This window comes from Pleuronectes platessa, chromosome 2 (genome assembly GCF_947347685.1).
Source record: "Pleuronectes platessa chromosome 2, fPlePla1.1, whole genome shotgun sequence".
Taxonomy (NCBI): domain Eukaryota; kingdom Metazoa; phylum Chordata; class Actinopteri; order Pleuronectiformes; family Pleuronectidae; genus Pleuronectes; species Pleuronectes platessa.
The window spans coordinates 24,495,239-24,513,685 of NC_070627.1; the positions used below are offsets into that span (position 1 = coordinate 24,495,239).

At 41.4% G+C, this 18,447-nt stretch overlaps 1 protein-coding gene across 1 annotated transcript; it reads left to right on the forward strand.

The window, feature by feature from the left end:
- Positions 1 to 437: 437 nt before the first annotated feature.
- Positions 438 to 18,128, forward strand: gxylt2 (glucoside xylosyltransferase 2). Its single transcript, XM_053445955.1, has 7 exons — positions 438 to 893; positions 8,917 to 9,115; positions 10,610 to 10,741; positions 13,053 to 13,304; positions 13,654 to 13,777; positions 15,568 to 15,740; positions 16,861 to 18,128. Exons 1-7 carry the CDS (start codon positions 607 to 609, stop codon positions 17,035 to 17,037), a joined length of 1,344 nt encoding a protein of 447 aa, XP_053301930.1. The 5' UTR covers positions 438 to 606; the 3' UTR covers positions 17,038 to 18,128.
- The last annotated feature ends 319 nt before the right edge of the window (positions 18,129 to 18,447 follow it).

Genomic DNA, 18,447 nt, shown 5'->3' on the forward strand with positions numbered 1-18,447 from the left:
ACCTGTGGAGGATGTCAGCATAATTCCATACAGACTTTCTGTGGAGGTTGCTTTTCCCACATGCAGCAGGAGTTCTTACTAGGCAGCTGGCAGGAGAAACTCCATAGAAAGTGCGGAGCCTCTCACTCGGACATTTGTCCGAGACCCTCCAGAGAATCTCCAGACATTCTCCGGAGTTCTGTGCATGTCTGAAAGCAGCATATCAATATACGACTCCTTGTGAGAAACTTATGAGTAAAGTATTATATAAAGATATAATTTTAATGAAGACATCACGACAGTCCTTGCAATTTTATAGGTATGACATAGACAAAAATGAATTAGGTAAAAATATATAAGAAAAATGTAATTGAGCAGAAAATCTATCCCTGTAGTTATTACAATATGCTCGTGCGTTAACAGTCCCGTCATTACGGTGAAGCAGCATAGGCCACGCCTCCCCTGTGTAATCCTCCATGGACGGTGAGCAGCTCCTCTCCATCATCATCTGCGGGAAAATGCGAGCGATGGACGGGAAGAAAATGTCAACCCGGGCTGCTCCCCCTCTCCCGCAGACATGAGCGGGCCCCCGTCTGCCTCCTCGGCCCGTAACAAGTCGCTCTCACCATGCGGATCCACTGCAAAGTAGTTGTGATCGCCGTGTGCTTCGGAGTTTTCCTACTTTTGTACTTTTTGGGGGGCAACGCCGCGGTCGATCCGCTGCTGAAAGAAGTTGTGCAGGAGAAGGAGGAGGACCGCAGGACTTCCCCGTCGCCCGCTCAGCTCCGACGCGATGTCTCCGCGAAGTTTGCCGGGAAAGCGGCCGCGGGAGTCGCCGTGCGCTCGGAGGATCCTCCCGGGGTACGGAAGGAGGCGAAGGCGCTGGTCGGAGGCGGCAGCGTGCATGTGAAAAGGTGAGCGGAGTTAGTTTCTCTCTCTCTGTCTGTCGTGATCTCTTCGTACACGCCGCTGCCAAATAACACAACATATCTACTTCCCCTCTTTGCTTCTTTCCTCTAGTTAGTGTCAGTGTTTCATGCTCCCTCCATCAAACTGCACACATCTGTGCACGGGCCACACAAACGCCTCGTCTGTCAACAGATAGACTTCACATCCTGCATACGTGCATCTGCTCGGCTGCGTTTTATACCCACTGTCTCGCCTCTGGTTTAATGCCCCGTGAATCATTATAATCAGGGGGCTGCTTAAATATGTGGCAGAGATGTGAGTAGGGAGCATGACTAATGTGATTAGGTGGAAATGTTGGCACCATTCTCACAGCAGCACAGCAGAATGATAAATCATCACCATGGCCCTTGGTGTTTCAGGCATTTATTTGTCTGACCCCCCCTTTGTCTTCTAAAGGGGCAAAGGTCACCTTGAAAGACGTAAATGTATGTTTAATATAGATGCAAATATGCACGGAATAGTTTCACTGTAGCATCTGTGATGTATTGGAAGTGACACTAAAAGGAAACCCATCCTGTTGACTGCTCTCTCGTCAAAGTCTGCCAAACACGTCTGTGGTGGAGTGAGGAGCTTGTCAGGTGTGATTCTCCTTCTTTGGTTTGAAAAGTGAAGATGATCTGATGAAGACACCGTTTTTTCACAGGCTGCTCAAATGTTCGAGCAAAGGCAAGAGTCTGTCAGGTGCTATTTCTGTCCAAGGATGGAAGCATTCTGTTGTGTCTCGCCGCTTTTCTAATTTCAGCCTCAGACATCCCTTCTGCGTTTCCTCCTGGGTCGAATGCCAGCCATGCCACAGCAGCCACAGTGTGGTTGCCGGAGATACCTTCTCCGCCGGCAGCTGGTAATATGTATTCTGCTCCAGAGCCCGGCTGGGGAGGATGGGGACACTGTTCGGTAGATAACGGCCATCAAGGCGTTACATTGAGGAAGGACCTTTACGTCCTCTCAGAAACCACAATCCCCCGTGTGTGCTAAGCGCTGATAAGAGGAATGGGGTGGAAGGGGTCACCAGTGGCTGTGGCTATATAAAAAAAGGAGAGAAAGAAAACACTTCACCGCTTTGGAAAACACTCATGACTGACTGCTGCAATTAGTGGAAGCACGCATGTGGCTAGAGCCTCCAAGAACTTTCTGCCCGAGATAATCTGATCATTTTTTGTAGTTTCCGAGAATAAAAACCAGAGGAATCTGAACAATAGGATGTAGTTTTCAGGCTGGAGACGTACAAGCCTTGGCAAAGTGGTCGATACTAATATTCATCACGGTAATGGATATAAATAGGGAGCTAAACTGTGACTTTGGGGAAAGCATTTTAATTATATCTCTCATATCTGTTGACACACACTGTGGACATCTGCAAATCAGAGCACCGGACAGATTTCCTGTGTGGCGTGCTTAATGGACAAACATCCCTGCTTTTCCTAATCATATCATTTCCTCTTGACACTTCACACTACTTCCTGTGTCCAAAAATAGAAGGAAGAGCTCCGGCTACTAGACGAAGGATTAGTCTACTAATCAATAACAAATCAAACACAAATCATTTGAAACAATTTAAGGTATTAATAAATTGTCATTTATCAAGTACTGTGCCAAAACCTTTTCAGGTTTCAGAATCTAAAATGTGAGCTTTTGCAGATTTTGAATAGAGCCTAATGTATAGAAGTTAAAGTTTTAAAACCATGATTTGGAATTACGATCCTGAAAGAATATGAATTAAGAAATTTTTATGTAAAATATAATTTCATCCTTTCTGCATTGTTATCATTGTTGTCATATCAGCAAACATGAACAGGAAAGGCTCTTATCATCCAATTTGTATCTGCCAACAGATAAATCGACGCACTGTGCTGAACGAAGAATCAGTTGATAAAAAATATCAACATATTATATGACAATGTTGGTCAAATGTTAGTAATATTGACTGCTGATAAATACAGTTGAAAGTGATATAAAACCTTGGTTTACATCCGGCAGTCTTTACGTGCAGGATACACATTCCTTCACTGTGATCCCTTCATTACAGTCAGCATGTATCAGATGCAGAGTAATACAGACGTAAGCCCTCTGTCTGCTTTGTTACCTGGAATTACCGTCTGCATCTGCAGGATTAAATGACTGTTGATACTTTGTGTTGAAACAAATCCCCTGGCCTGTCACTTCCTATATAGTTATTCCTCTCAGTTAAAGAGTCTGTGTCTCACAGTGGCATTAGGCATACCTGTAAAAGTGTCATCATACATGACTGAACACTCTCTCGGCGCGCTGTGTGAAATCTCCCTGCTCGCCGGTGTAACCTGGCCAGAGAGGCTGCTTGTGTGAGCCTCATCAGCAGCACTTTTATGTATTATCTTGGCTAACTCATTTTTAAGTTAGTGGTGGATGAGTCATGAATAATGTGGAAGGAGAGTCTAGAAAGAAAGAGAGTCTGCTTTTTGGTAAAAGCTAACATGGCTGTAAAGCAGGATTTGAAGGCCAAAGCTTAGAAAGTGACCAATCATGCCAAAGTGTTTCCCTGGAAGGACGGACATAACATTTTCTGTTAACAGTAAGTGATCCAGCAAATGCTTGATGAGCTGATCCACTGAAACTAATTCAGTTACAACTTGTATGATCAATTAAAGTCACTTATCTAGCAAAATGCCCAACATTAGCCTTTGTATATGGGTTTATCTGTTGAGATATTTTTGGGAAACTTCATATTTTGGGGTTTGGAACAAAACAAGGAAAAGACAATTGATATTGATGATGATTTGTAACCAATCTGTGACATGTATAGATTAAAGAAATTCATTGAAAGGAAACATAGTTGGTGATTTATTGCTATTAAGAAGTCACAGACCGTAGAAGTGGTGATGCTGTTGCTTTGTAGTTCACAGTTTAGTCTTATGTCAGTTTTTGGACATTTGGAGCTTATTCTTGTTTATTCTGAGCTGACTAACAAATTCAAGCATGAAAGAACACTAAAGGGAGGCTCAGGCCTTGTAGAGGATGTGTTTCGTTGACGACCTTTTGGTCCTGTTTCTTGGGACATATCCTACTTCGGTTATACGGTGTTGAGACACAGTTTTCATCTGATACTCCACTGCTTGTTTAGTGATGAGTATCCTACTTGGGAAAGAAACAAAGTTTCTAAATGATAGATCTAAAGTGTAACACATTTATTTCACATAACATTCAGTGTATATTTTGACAACCATAGCATACACCTTAGTTGCCCTAAAGACAATGAGTCACTTCTGATACAGAAGCTGGGATTTTCAAGTCTGAGCAAATTTGAAAAAATCGTCGGTGTCCTGGTGACTTCTGTGGACTCTAGTAAACGAGACGGTGGTGTGTATTTACACTTTGATGGTGTCGAGACAACACCAGTGTGTTTTGTCCTTTGAAAACTCTTATTTGCTTCCGCCACACTGACAATACTCATTTTATAAGCCATACGTCTAGGGGCCGTCTAGCAGAGTGTAGCTAACAGAAAACCACTGTGCCACTGCAAAAGCTTTCCCTTATGGATTTGACTTATAGATTTACAGCATGAACATGGGAAGGCTGCTGTAGAAGAAGAAAGAAGGAAAAGCAGAACGTGACCATTTTGGTTCGGACTTTTACTTTTTCTGCTTGTGTCCTTGTTCTTCTTGTATGTATAAATATGTTGGTTGTCTAATAATCGGTGTTTTTGAAGGACAAAGAAGAGGAAGTAATTGATCAGTAATTGACAATTGACCAATGAATCAATCTTTTACAATGATCGGACAGTTTTGGCAGATCGTATGATTTGAATTTGGGAGGCTTGTGCTGTGTCCACATGCTACACAGCTGCCCAGGTTTGCACACGTTTGTAAAGAGCAAGTGCAAGAACCATGCAGCATTGGCCCTCAGAGTTTATTTTCCTATTTCAACAGTAATCAGCCAAAGGAAATTGGATATTGAACCGTAGATCAGATTTGTTTGGATCACATTTCAGGCAAACTCTTTTAAAACTTGCCAACAACATTTCAACAGGTTTCGTCCGCCCGTCTTGGCTGAATTATGAATTGGACTGATAGGGCATTTTTGGTTGAGGTGATTCAGCTGGACATCCTGAGGATTGCAAATCAACGAGCAGGGTAACGTAAATGAAAAACAGATTGTCTACAGTTTTACTCATCTGTTTGTGGCCACGTCATCAAATGCTCATGACCAATCACATGAGATCTGGGATCAGTCTGGAGAAATATCTGAAGGTTTGTCAGCTTGTTAGGAAATAGAGAATCTTCACTCAAAGAGGAAGGGCAGGATGGCAGCTTATTATTTGATATCCATTTTTTTTACAACCAGTACAAGTTTGATACAAGTCCCCCAAATGACGAATATGTTACCTGTTATATGATACCTCCAATGTACTCTTTTGCTCTTTTCTCGTGTGCATGTACTTTTTTCTTTCCTGCTATCATTTGAAAGGCTCGCCCTTGGTGCTTTGTGGGCCTCTCTGTTGCTTACACTGCTTTTTCTGACTGCTTCCAGATGTGGGGAGCACTGCCATGACACAGAACATAATGTGTGCAGCCCATGCTTCATGCAACAAAGGAATTTCCCCCTTTTTTTGTTTTGTCCTCCAATTTTATGGCAAAATCATTTCCAGGGCATTTATTTTGCATGACTAAATGCAATATAAATACATTTGTGTGGGAGATATGGATTGCATTTTCTGTGAAGGGGAAAAAAAGGAATGTGCGTTCAACAACCTTGACAGCGCATCGGCCTTTGAAGCATGGCGGACAGATTTCTCAGCACCTTCTCATTCATCCTAATCTGCGGTTCATCATTGTCCCTTAGCCAAGCAGAAAACGAAGTGTCACGCTTGGAGACTGCCCTGCAACCCACCTGTCAAATTTCACTTTTCTCTCTTCCCATCCATTTTATGGTTGACTCCTTGCTTCCTCCAGGCTCAGAGGAAATCCATTTTCTTTAGGAATGGCGCGGTCTTTAGACTTGAAACCATTAGCCTTCCCGCTGTTCTCCCAGTAAACGCTACACGCTTAAACAAAAGGTTCTCTGTTCTTTTTTGTCTTCTCTCCCTAGGAGTATAAAATATTTACGTTGAACATGTTGTTATTACAGCCAGCTTCATGTAGCGTGTGTACGTGTGTGGAGGGCAAAAAGATAATATTGGCCCTAGCTCGAGGCTCTACTATTGTATGTGTGTTATCGTAGTGGGAGATATTCTGCACCACTGAGTGTATTTGAACTCAACAGCAGCACTATCGCTGCACAGAGAGCATGTTTTCACATCACATTAATGGCCGCTCTGGATGTGACGTAGAATAGAAGAAGAATTGGTTCTATGTGTGTGGCAGTGTGGATGTTTAGTGTTGAACAATGTGCAAAGGCTCAGTTGTCAGGTCATTCTGAGACGTCCTTGACTTTGCACCTGATCTAGTATCTAACAGCAGGATGAATGTGGGAATGGGCTATGTTCATGAATGTGTCCCTTGTCTCATAAGGTCCAAAATGAATGTCTTCACTGCTGACATGCTCATGAAGTGACATGCCATTACTCTACAACAGTGACATGTTGGCAGGTGTGCTGCTATGCTCTGATACTGGATGCCAATGGATGGAAGTATATTTTGCGATATCCCCCAATCTGTGTTCAGTTTGGATGAATACAGGGTTTCTATTTATTCATTCAATGATGATTCTATGGAGAGCCAACTTTAGCAGGCATCATATCAGTGCTTCATTATTGTTGTTTATTTATTACGACTGGTATGAATATATTGTGCATGCGGCAGAAGCTATCTTACAGTATTGAAAACATTTTTGACGGGTTAAAGTGGGGATTTCTTCAGCTTTATCAACTTACAAGTGTCTAGTGAGCTGTTGCTCACTTGCATTATTACCGACATTCATTGAATATTACATAAGTACTTTTTTCGATTTTTTACTACATATTAAAATTCATATAAAATTACTTAAAATAGTTTTGGAGATAAAAAGCAACTGTATAATTATTTAAAAAAAAAAAAGAGTAAAATCAATTTAACTGATAAATTGTTAATATTGCCCAGATAGCTCAGGCCTACTCCTACCACAGAAATGCATGTTGGGGAGCAGATGTTCTTTGTTGAAACACTTAATTGAAATTGTCAGTAGTCAGTAGTCAGCATTAAGCAACAGCGTCCCAACATTTGTCTTTTTTGGTGTTGTCTTTATACAACATGTTCCGAGGATCATACAACTCAAGTTACTTATCCACTTCAATTATTAATTTAATGTCATCCATGTTGAAGAACTTCTCCGCTGTTTGCTTCGTTAAATGTCGGGTGTCGAGGGTAAATTACGTATTCTCCACTCAAGCCTATGTGGAGAATACGTAGCCCCCCCCCCTCTCTCTCTTTTTATCTTTATCACTGCTTGTGTGGCTGTAGTGGATGGGCAGAGGGGGACATTTAATAATGTCATTGGTAAAATTAAAACTCCAGGACAACAGAAGGGGAATTCAAAGTATGGGATGCATATTTTATAATTTATATCATATAAAATATGTCATCAATATCGTTTAAAATCATTTTTCAGTGTGTTTCCCGGGGCGATACGCTCGCGTCAAGCGCAAAAAATAGACTCGACGCCGAAACGATCTCTGCACGGCGCTAGGCAGCCTGGCACTTCAGCCTCCGGTGTGACCCGCACAAAGGTTTAACATGGGAGTGGATGGGAGCCAGCTGTTATTTAAGGCTTGGCGCTGCGCTTAAGAGTCGCTTTGGCGTCGCTTCAGCGTCCGGTGTGAACCCGGCGTTAGTAAATAATAACTCACAATGAGTCGCTTAACATACGTCACATACTACGTTGCTCTGATTGGTTGTAGGTCTATCCAATTGAGACAAGAGAATTTTTTTTCCTGGTTCAGTTGAAACACGACCCATAATCACAGCCCAATGGAGCGGTATCAGACTCACATTCTGACTAGAATTGTGAGTATGACAACGTCAGGCTAATGTTAAGCACTTTGAGCTGCATTTCTTGTATGAAAGGTTCTATACAAATAGAGTTTATCATTATTATTATTGTCATTTAAGTATGAATGGTGCATGACAAATTATTTTCCACTTGAATCATGCATCCAGAACAAATGGTGTCTTGGGTTTGAATGTGATCTTAAGTACAAGCATGACACATCTCTGCAATGAGGCAGATAAATGAAAGCTTTTTGTAAGTTTAAAGATTAAAAGTGAAGACATGCAAGATGTTAATAACCTTCTGCAGTTTCAATGAAGGGTTTTAGTATCCCATCGTGTGCAAGTGCTGTTTTATAGGCTTTTTCACCACTGTGTCAGGACGGCTTAGGATTGAGCATGCTGACTTGCTGTGTAGCTTTAGGTATATTGTATAAAAAAGTACAAACCATACGTTTTATATTGCTATAAAATATCAGCATTTGTTGTCTTAATCAAACAAGAAATATCATAGCCTTAACATGAACTTATAAATCCCATACAAATCCATGTAGGTTTCAGGTTACATTCATCTTTCAGTACTTTCATTCTGTATGTTTTGACTCCTGTAAAGTCCAGTACAACTGCTGTGCCAAGTACAAATTACTCTTAACAAGCTGCGCATCCAATTTACAAGCGATGAGTGATGGAAACAAGGTTTGTGGAAGAAGTGATTGTCAACAGATCCGATCCCCCTCCACCCCACCCCCCCCCACCCCCCCCCACACACACCACACCACACACACACACACACACATGGCCTTGGCCCATTTAGAACAGACAGCACTTTTGGGTGGAGAAAACTGCACATCCTGCACATGATTTGTTCGATAAATGAAGCCAATTTTGTATCTGTTTGCCCTTGTTGTTACAAAGAGTTGAAAAGAAGACATAGCAATGTAAAAGTGTAAAGTTTATTACTTCACTGTACATTTCCTTATTTCCTTTGTACTTAACTGCACTTTACATCTCTATTTGCTTATGTCTCTTCTAGTAAGCAACGGAGTGCTGTGGCCCGACCTGTGATGAGGCGCACTCGGGCTGAGGAGTTCATGCACTTGGCTGTGGTGGCTTGTGGGAATCGTCTGGATGAGACCCTGACCATGGTCAAATCAGCCCTCCTGTTCAGCCTCAAGAAGATCAAGTTTCACATTTTTGCAGAGGACCCCTTGGCCCCGCAGTTTAAAGAAAGGGTGAGAAGACTTCAGTAGACTAAAGCCTGAATGTTCCCAAAAAACAAATCAACGAGAGTCCTTGATTAAATGCAGCACTGGCTTTCTTCTCAGTGTGCACTTCTGTAGAGGACGCTCTGATTTGTGATTTAATGCAGCATATGTAAAACGCTTCAGCTCTCATTGCAATACATGACATCAGGATCAGAGCACTTTTAACTCTGCCTCCGCGAGTCCTCCCAGTACAGCCACATCATGTTTTAAGCTCAAGGCTGGGGCGTAATATATCACCAAGACACCCCGCAATTTCTCCGTGCACTTCAAAGTCACCTTCACAGAGGTGCCTGGCATGTTTTTGATTAGTTCCACTGATACGGTAACTAACAGTGTGTTAAAGTGACTCCAATTAATGGACTTCAAACGGCACCTTAAACTGCTTTGAATCCAAACCCTGAACCTGTGAACTTACTGTCAAGCGCACGTGAATTATTTCCATGTGTGGAAAAATCCTCCCCCCCTCGGAAGACGGGACTCGTGGTAGTCAAGGCCCAGATGACACAGAGCACGTGCAGCAGGGAGCTTATGTAGAGAGGCAGTGTGAAGAGACGTGATGTGTGTTTTAGAAAAGGTTGGTCGCAATCTCTTGTGATCTCTCGTCCTTGTCAGCAGTAACCTCACCAACCGCTCGCAGCACTCTCACTCTTTTCAGGGCCAAACGGGTGAACTGCTGATTTCACAGGGACTCAGCATCTATTAGTGATACTCTGCTGACTTTAGGAATACATCCATATTTATTCTCATTTGAAAGCAGCATTTTCACGCTAAAATGTCCACACAAGTGATTTGGCTCCGAATCAGTTTTAATCTCCGTCCTTACACCGTCTACACAGATTGCTAGAGTTTTATTGCAGAACAGCTGTTAGTAAAGACAACAGGGTCAGCAATGCTTGTAATTGATTATCGATGCCTTCAACACTTAACTAATGCTGGTTGTTGTCTTCTGGAAGGGGCTCATGTGATAGGAGCCTGACGAATCAGCAAAAGCTACGTCATGACCCAAAAGAGCCAATCAGCAAGTGGTTATGCGCATCTGCATCTCATTTCCTGCCCATCCAAACCAAAACGTAGCTTTAGAGTTTCAAACAAAAATTCAGCCAGCATTTTATTCAAACTCTTAAGAAGTTTGGACACCAGGACATATCCGTAGCAGAGATGTTGAATTTTCAGAGGCAAATGTAGGTAAGTGTGGATGTAGCCGAAGAGGGTGTCTCCCCCTGTTTAGACTGGTGGTTTTTAAATAAAACAACAGCTGGCAGCTGCACAGGCTCAACACAGCCAATCACCACGAGACACGGCTTCATTTTTTTAAATGGCCGGATTTATGCTCTAGTTTATGTTGATAGTTCTGTGAAAGGAGAGAGAGATTTAGCTTTCAGAATAATGATTAAATACAGTGGTAAGAATTCCATTAGACGTTGCCTCTTTATAAAGTGTGATATGCCGCTTATCTTCCAGCTGAACCAGTGGCCCCGCTCCATCTCAGCCAGGTTCCAGTACACCATCTACCCAATCACCTTCTCCGTGGGGAACGCCGACGAGTGGAAGAAGCTCTTTAAGCCCTGTGCTGCTCAGAGACTCTTCCTCCCCGTAAGGCTGCAGCTTTTATCTCCTCTCACATCCTCTGTCACCATGCATAACGTGATTAGCTTGGGTTCAGATTTTTTTTTTCATTAATCTATTTCATTTCTACTCAATAAGCATTTTCCTATCCTTTATTTTACTGGCGCATGGTTCTAATTAAGTACCGGCGTGTTGGGTGGTAATTTCACACCTTTTCATTTACTTGAGACAAATAAGCCGTCTCCAGGGACGTATTCCAGTAATTTCATCAAGTGGAGGTTGTGCCTGGCTATTGATTTTCTTTTTCTTTTCTAGGTTCATTGAAATAGCACTTAGCTTCCTATGCATTTAATGAACATATTGCAGGTCAAATAGATCCATAGTTTTTTTTCCCTTGCTGCAAGGCGATCAATGGACATTCTCCATTCACTTAATTAAAAACACCTAGTCTTTTTATCTCTATATTAAATTATGTAAAGAGTGGCCTGGATATGATATGGTGAAGCAGTGTGGGATCATGGGAGTTGTTGTTTTCACCATCGTTGTCAACAAAAATGTACTTAATGTGACTCAAATCATGTTTAAGAATGAGTTAATGTATTAAACGTTTTATTCATGTTACGCAGCAAACGGCGATAATATGTAAACTTAGCAATTAATCCACAGCACACACATGTTCTGAACCGTGGGGATCGATCCATAAAGATCATGCTCTATCTGTGGTCCGATTCACCACAGTTAGTGTAAAGGTTAAGAGCTTTAAGAGGGAACTTTGATGTTAATTATGTGGACGTCGGTCTGTTATGTGGTTTCACAATCCATTAGTGCAACCACACCATTTGCCAAGCACCATTTATACTGAGAGAGAAATCTGTGCTCCTTCACACAGAGTCCTCATTACCTGTTATTACACAGCTGGGGACATGCACGCATACATTTAGGCTGTTGAAACATTGGTCTGCTGCTCTGTTTGGACTTGTTGGGATTAGTAGTAGCAGCTCATAGCTGCTTTAAGCAACATAATACAAGGTCAAGCCGCCGGCAGCATAGCCACATGGTGTCGTTTAGCATCAGTGAGCAGCTAGAGCAGAAATACTATCTCTGAGTTCAGGGCTCCCAGTGGCTCTGTCTGTATGAACTGTGCACACCAGACTTTATCAACCGAGTTACAATTGTACCAACTCGGCCACAGAGGCTGCCTGAAGCTCTGTCTGTGCTGCATTTTCTTAATGGTGCATTGTGAGTGGAACACTGTGTGACAGCATGTGCTTAAACTATGAAGATAAACATAATACACTCTCTCATTATACCAAAGTGGTAGTTATTTTGCTTGGTTTAAACTCTTAAAGTTTCTTCACTCTGAAAACTGGCTTCCTGGCAGTGTTGGAGTAAATAAAAACTATATTTATCTCGGCCAGACTTTTTTTGTCTGCCTGGAAGTCATAGCTCAATTCATCAGTTGATACTGGAAATGATTATCTCAACAACTTAAATGTTTGTTGTTCTTCCACAGACCACCTCTGTCTTGATACTGACATCAAATTTTTTTTTTAATTACAACGTTGTCGTAAACATCGATGAAAAACAATGTTCAGTTGTCAACTCTTTGTGAAATGCTAGAACTTCTCCACAGTACAATTTCCGTCTAATTTGTTAATATTTGAGTGAGTTAGTATCAAAACAAACTGTTTTATGCAACCAGGGAGGTGTAGTATGAATATATTGCTATTCTTCTCTTATTTTAAGTACTGCTACCTTCTACAAATTTAGCCGATTTAGCTCTATTATAGCCAAGATAACCGCATGGCTGTACGGATGGTACAGCATCTCTGTGATCCAGAATGAAGTATCCCACAAATCGCAGTCGGACTCGTTCTAAGGTCACCGTGAGGTTGACATTTCGGCTTGGTCTTGATAACTGTCCACCATTTGTAGTGTAAAGACATGCATGGTCTCCTCAGGATGAGTTTGATTAACTTTTGAGGACAAGGCTCACAGAGATGCTAGCTGCGCTGTCGACTCTTAATTCTGCTGAAATACTGAAGCTGTGTTTTTGAACTTATTTCATCTGCACTTAAAGATTTAGATGATCTGAGCTGAACTGAACCTCATGATGCTTTTGCATACTTTATAGTTATGATTTATTAATATGTGAGTCACTGTCTGGGAAAGCAAGCTGTTGGCAAGCTGTGTGCAGATGGGGAGTGTGTACCAACAGCAGTTTTATTCATGTAACTTAATTTTCAGGTGTTACATCATGTAATCTTGTCTATCCTGGTTCTTTTAGATGGGAGACTTGTCATAAATATTCAGCTGATGCCTGTGCTTGTGCTCACAGGTCATCCTGAAGGACGTGGACTCGTTGCTCTATGTGGACACAGATGTCCTCTTCCTTCGGCCCATGGATGACATCTGGAGCCTCCTGCAGTCCTTTAACAGCAGCCAGCTCGCAGCAATGGCTCCAGAGCACGAGGTCCCCAAGATTGGCTGGTACAGCCGCTTCGCACGCCACCCTTTCTACGGCGTCACGGGGGTGAACTCCGGTGTCATGCTGATGAATCTCACCAGGATCCGCGGCACACTGTTCAAGGTAAGAAGTCCCATTTCTCCTCCCTGTGATCGGTTCGTAGCTGAAGTGAGCTGTGATGTTTCTTTTGCATTCTGAGGTTTTTTTTTGTCTTCGAGGTGAACTCACACAGGCTGAGTGCTCCGAGTGGGCTGTGATTGAAGCTTTCTGATTACCACGCTACCACCGCAGACTTGTGCCCTCGGAACTCAGTTTAGCAGCTCTTTAGTTTTCGACTGCTGCCAGCAGATTGCAAATGGAAGCTGGAATATAAATGTGCTCCTCCTTTGAAGATGTGTTTTTTGAAAAAGAAAAAAAGGAGAAGGCTGCTCTCGAGCGTTTTTTCAAGCGAACGATGTTGTTGGTTTTTCAGAACAGCATGATCCCCAGTGGCCTGTTGTGGGAGGATCTTCTACATCCACTCTACCAGAAGTACAAGAACCACATCACGTGGGGAGACCAGGACCTGCTCAACATTATCTTCCACGACAACCCAGGTGTGTCTATGTTATATACTGTGAGCACACTGGAAACACATTATGCAAAAGCGTAATGAAGGCTAGTTATAGTCAAACTAAAACATCAAGCTGTGTATGTTAAATTCCAGTCTACACACCTTTGTGTCGCAAAAGGTCAATGTGTTCACATAAATTTAATCTTATTTACTCTAAATATACCAGTCTACACTATGAATGTTGATCAGTAAACAGTGGCCATAAGCGGCAGCACGCTTCAGTGGCAAAACAAGTTCCAGCTGCAGCAGCCAGATGTGGGCATTAAGTGATCAGAGCCATCGGCAGAGCTGGCATCGCTGGTGTTTGCTCGACATCACTGTGTTTGTTTTACATGGTATAGCTCTGAGCTCGATGCTGTCTCCAGAGGAAGACACATCAGTTCATAAACAATGTCCTGAACCGTTTTTGGCTTGTTCAACAATCAGGGAAACATATGAAAGCCTCTTTGGAATAAAGGGGGAATAAAATAGAGCTGGCATTTTTATTTTTGACGTTTTTTAAGTGTAAGACAGAACAACTGTATATTTATTAAGTTGATTTTGACACTTTTGGTCAGGTAATTTCTCCCATATTTGATCAGGATATATCAATATAATGGGCTCAAATGAGTAACTTCATATGAGCATCTTTACTGTCAGTCAGATTTTATGTTCATACTTACAGTAAATACACATTCCCTCTGAGCAGGTGCAGTGTAATCACCCTCAGTCAATGAGCTGCTGCACTGGAACAGTTGGTAGTTGATTACCTTGCTTATAGGCGCCTCACAGTGTAAACAGATTAGTAGGTTTTCACTGCCTTTTTTGCCATTTTTGTTTAGTGTAAATACTAAATGAGATTAGAGGGAAAACATTCAGACTGAGAGACCATAAATAAGAGAATGATGCCGTGTTTTCCTAACAATCCATATTTCGTTCTCTGCTCTGTTTTCTTTATATTGATTTCCCTGTTAATGTGTTGGACACAGACTCCTGTAACTGCACTGGGCTGTATAGACATTTTGATTATGATGTCTAGTTTGCTAATAGAATTGTATTTACATGTCACAGAGCATAGTCCGATTATGACTCATGTCATTATTAAGTCCACTACGACCTAATAATCCAAAAAGTATATTTACATGGCGTGTCTTATCCAGAATATTGTCTTTATCAGGTTAATATAAGAATATTGGTGTCCATGTAAATGTATCTACTGAACCATTATGATGCCAGAGAAGCCAGAGAAGGTCTCATTGAACCACAGAGTGCAGAAACCTGAAAAAGTGTTTCACACTGTAAGAGGAACTCTCAATAGAATGAATGGTGTGATCCTCTGGAACAGTGTTTCCATATTGATAGATCCACTGAGGGACAGCATATGCTCTTGGCTGTGCAGTGCATACTTATTCTACTATTTTCCGGCTGCATATTTAGTTTCCTCCTCACAATCAACACAGTTGTGTTTGTTTTACAAATCCTATTCCCCAGTCATTCAAATGCAGTCAGGTTGATGTTGGTACTTGTGGAAATGAGGAAAAGGGTTGTGTTACGTATAAATATAGCGTTTTTAATCTCACCCCTGTTTACTGAGGACAGATATGTGGTCTGCTGTTGTTCAGACTTTCAACACAGATTATTCTTTGTGAACTGAGGAATCACTTCAATTAAACTTTATAAGCCACTGTAGTCACTTTGCCGTCCTGGCAATCTCATTGGAATTGTCTTGAGTTATAATGAAAGTTTCAACAGATCTGTAACCTAGTGTTTTTTGTGTTGTGTTCTTTTTTCCAGAGTGTCTCTTCATCTTCCCCTGCCAGTGGAACTACAGGCCTGATCACTGTATGTACGGCAGTAACTGTAAAGGGGCTGAAGAGGAGGGTGTGTCCATCCTCCATGGCAACCGCGGAGTCTACCATGACGACAAGCAGCCGGCCTTTAAAGTAGTCTATGATGCAATACATGATGTAAGTATTCCAGTAAGATAGTCAGTTTTCACTGGCACAAAGTGGTACTGATGCATAGCGCCCTCTGTTGAAACCCCAAACCCAGTGCAAGGTGGATGTAGTTGTGTACTGAGCACTTTATTAGGAACACCAAACTAACACTGAGCCTCATTTACCAATATCTTCTAATGACTTTTTCTCTAATTTGTTCTGAAGAAAACTCTACATCACATAACTGACGCGTTCTTAAAATGCAGACATTCGTGTCTTTGTAAATTGAAAGCAAGTCCCAGTTATTCCTGATTAGCATTGGTCAACGTCCGTCCACTGCCCATATAAGGGTATGAAACTGCAGGGGCCTTAGGCACAAACATAAATCACAGAAATGAAGAATACGATTTTATTGCGACATTAATGCGAGAATGTAAAAAACAAGAATGTAAAGACTGCAAAAACATCACATCACTTCTGCAGATTCGTCAGATGCCCCTTCAAGCTGCCTAGCTCCTGTTCTACCACATCCCAATGCTGTTCTACTGGAATCACTTCATGTTTATATTCATTAAAACCAAGAGGCCTTTGTTTTGTAACCTGGTCCATCATCATGCTGGAGGTAGCCATTGAAAGATGGCTACATTTTGGCCCTATAAGGTATTAAAGAGTACTGAGGTTGTGTATTGGAGGATTAACATAATGGATTATCATAAATATACAATAAATTGCTATTTTAGTAAAACACATATACCAATGGCTTTGAATTTGTCTGGGATTTTTGTCAGGCCAAGAAGCAAATTTTCCAAAAATGTGCTAATGTTGATCGGCTCCTTTAAAGACCAGAGCTCAGGAAAAGAGCAGCTTTGAGAATTTTCTCTCTTTCTTTCGTTTAACAATCTGGGTCAGTTTTTAAATTTAGAATTTGTTTGCTCTTTGAGTAGAGTCATTTCCCCCCCTGCTCTGCGGAGATAAGCCTCTTATAGATGAGCTGTGTTGTAATTTATGATTAATAAAGAACCCACCCTACCCCATCCCTGTTGAAGTAATTTGTATAAACTATGTGATGTGTTCCATTAAAACCAATCATGAAATGAAGTAGCTCTGGGGGCAGAACTGACACAGAACTTTGATGTCTCTGTTTTCGCAGTTTCCCTTTGAGGACAACATGTTTCAGTCGCTCTTCTACCCCATCCAGAGCAAGTTCCTGGACACGGTCAACACCCTGTGCGGCAGAATCCCTCAAGTTTTCCTTAAGCAGATAGAGAAGACCATGAGGAAGATGTTTGAGGAGAAAGTGGTCCAACACATCAGACCGCACAAATAACCAATGAGGAGAGAAGACTCCTCCTTTTTTCAGACAATGCCAAGGACTGTCCTGCTGTGCATTATGTGTCAAACCAGCATCTCTCAATCAGGACTGGCATCTCAGCGTTTACAGTGTATTCAACACATGACACTTCATGGAAAAATGGTCTTATGAGCAATATGACCCTCTAGTGATGGCGTGGGGAATAAGCCTATTGTGCAAACAGAAGCATACAGTGCTGGTCAGTGATGCTGTAGAATAGGTTTCACATACTGCCGTCTTATGATGTTCACATCCCACTTATATGAGTGGTGATGAAGTGAATGAGAAGGTTGGAAAGTTACAGTTGCGGAAAAGACAATGGATTATTTTTCAAGAATTATTATTATGAGCATCAGGTCATCATCTCAAGTGTCAAAGCGAAAATGAAAGTATATCTTTGTCAATCCAGTGTTTGACAAAAATATCTGCCTTCCTTATTTTTCCTCATGAACATAGTATCAACCAAAACAAGGTCAACTTTTGGCTTTGGAACGCTTTACTACCGATAGTAGTGAATTCATAAACCACTCCTTTAAAAATCATGTGAATGTTTTACCAGCAAATAACTTGAACCATGAGCCTGAGTGAATGAGAGGAGCTGTGTGTTACTGCTCGGTTCTGCAGGAGCAAAATGCCACTGACAGTATTGAATACAGGTCAACAGAGGAAGTATGTCATGTTACACAACAATTTTTTAAATGCACTTTCGAGAATGATATTAGGACTATTAGGACATCTCATATGTCGTGTGTGTACACAACGCACTGTCAGAGTTAATTAATACCAAAAGTGCTAGCATTTGGGAAGTGACATACTACAGCAGATTATGTGTTATATATTCATGTCTGCCATGTTTGCTATTATATGACAATGAGGGGTTTAGATGTGTGTGTTTGAGTGGGTATCTTAATTTGTCAAATAAAGAATATTGTGTTGTGAACACAGGGGTCATATGTTTTAGCAGCATTACTTTAAATGTGGCTGAATTGTCTATAGGTGATTCAAACTGGAAACTGAAAATGGCTGAACAGTCATCGAGTGTTTCTGTAATAAAACAATGCAATGTCCAGAGTCTTCCTCTGCCTCTTTAAGACAAATATAACATTTATAGGAATGCAATTCAAAACTGTATTTTAGGAAAAAATGAATTTTGAATGTCTACCTGTTGGTTTCATATGTTTTTGTGGCAAGTTTTTTACCAATGCTGGATATAAACTGAATTGACCACTATAAGTACAGTTTGGTACAAAGTCGCTCAACTCTGTCCTTTCAGGTTTATTAAACAAATCTAGTCCTTTAAGACCAGTTTCACTTCCTGGGTCCATCAAGACCTTTGGAAATGATTGATGATTACGAAATCAGATTGAAAGACTTCATGCATGGGAT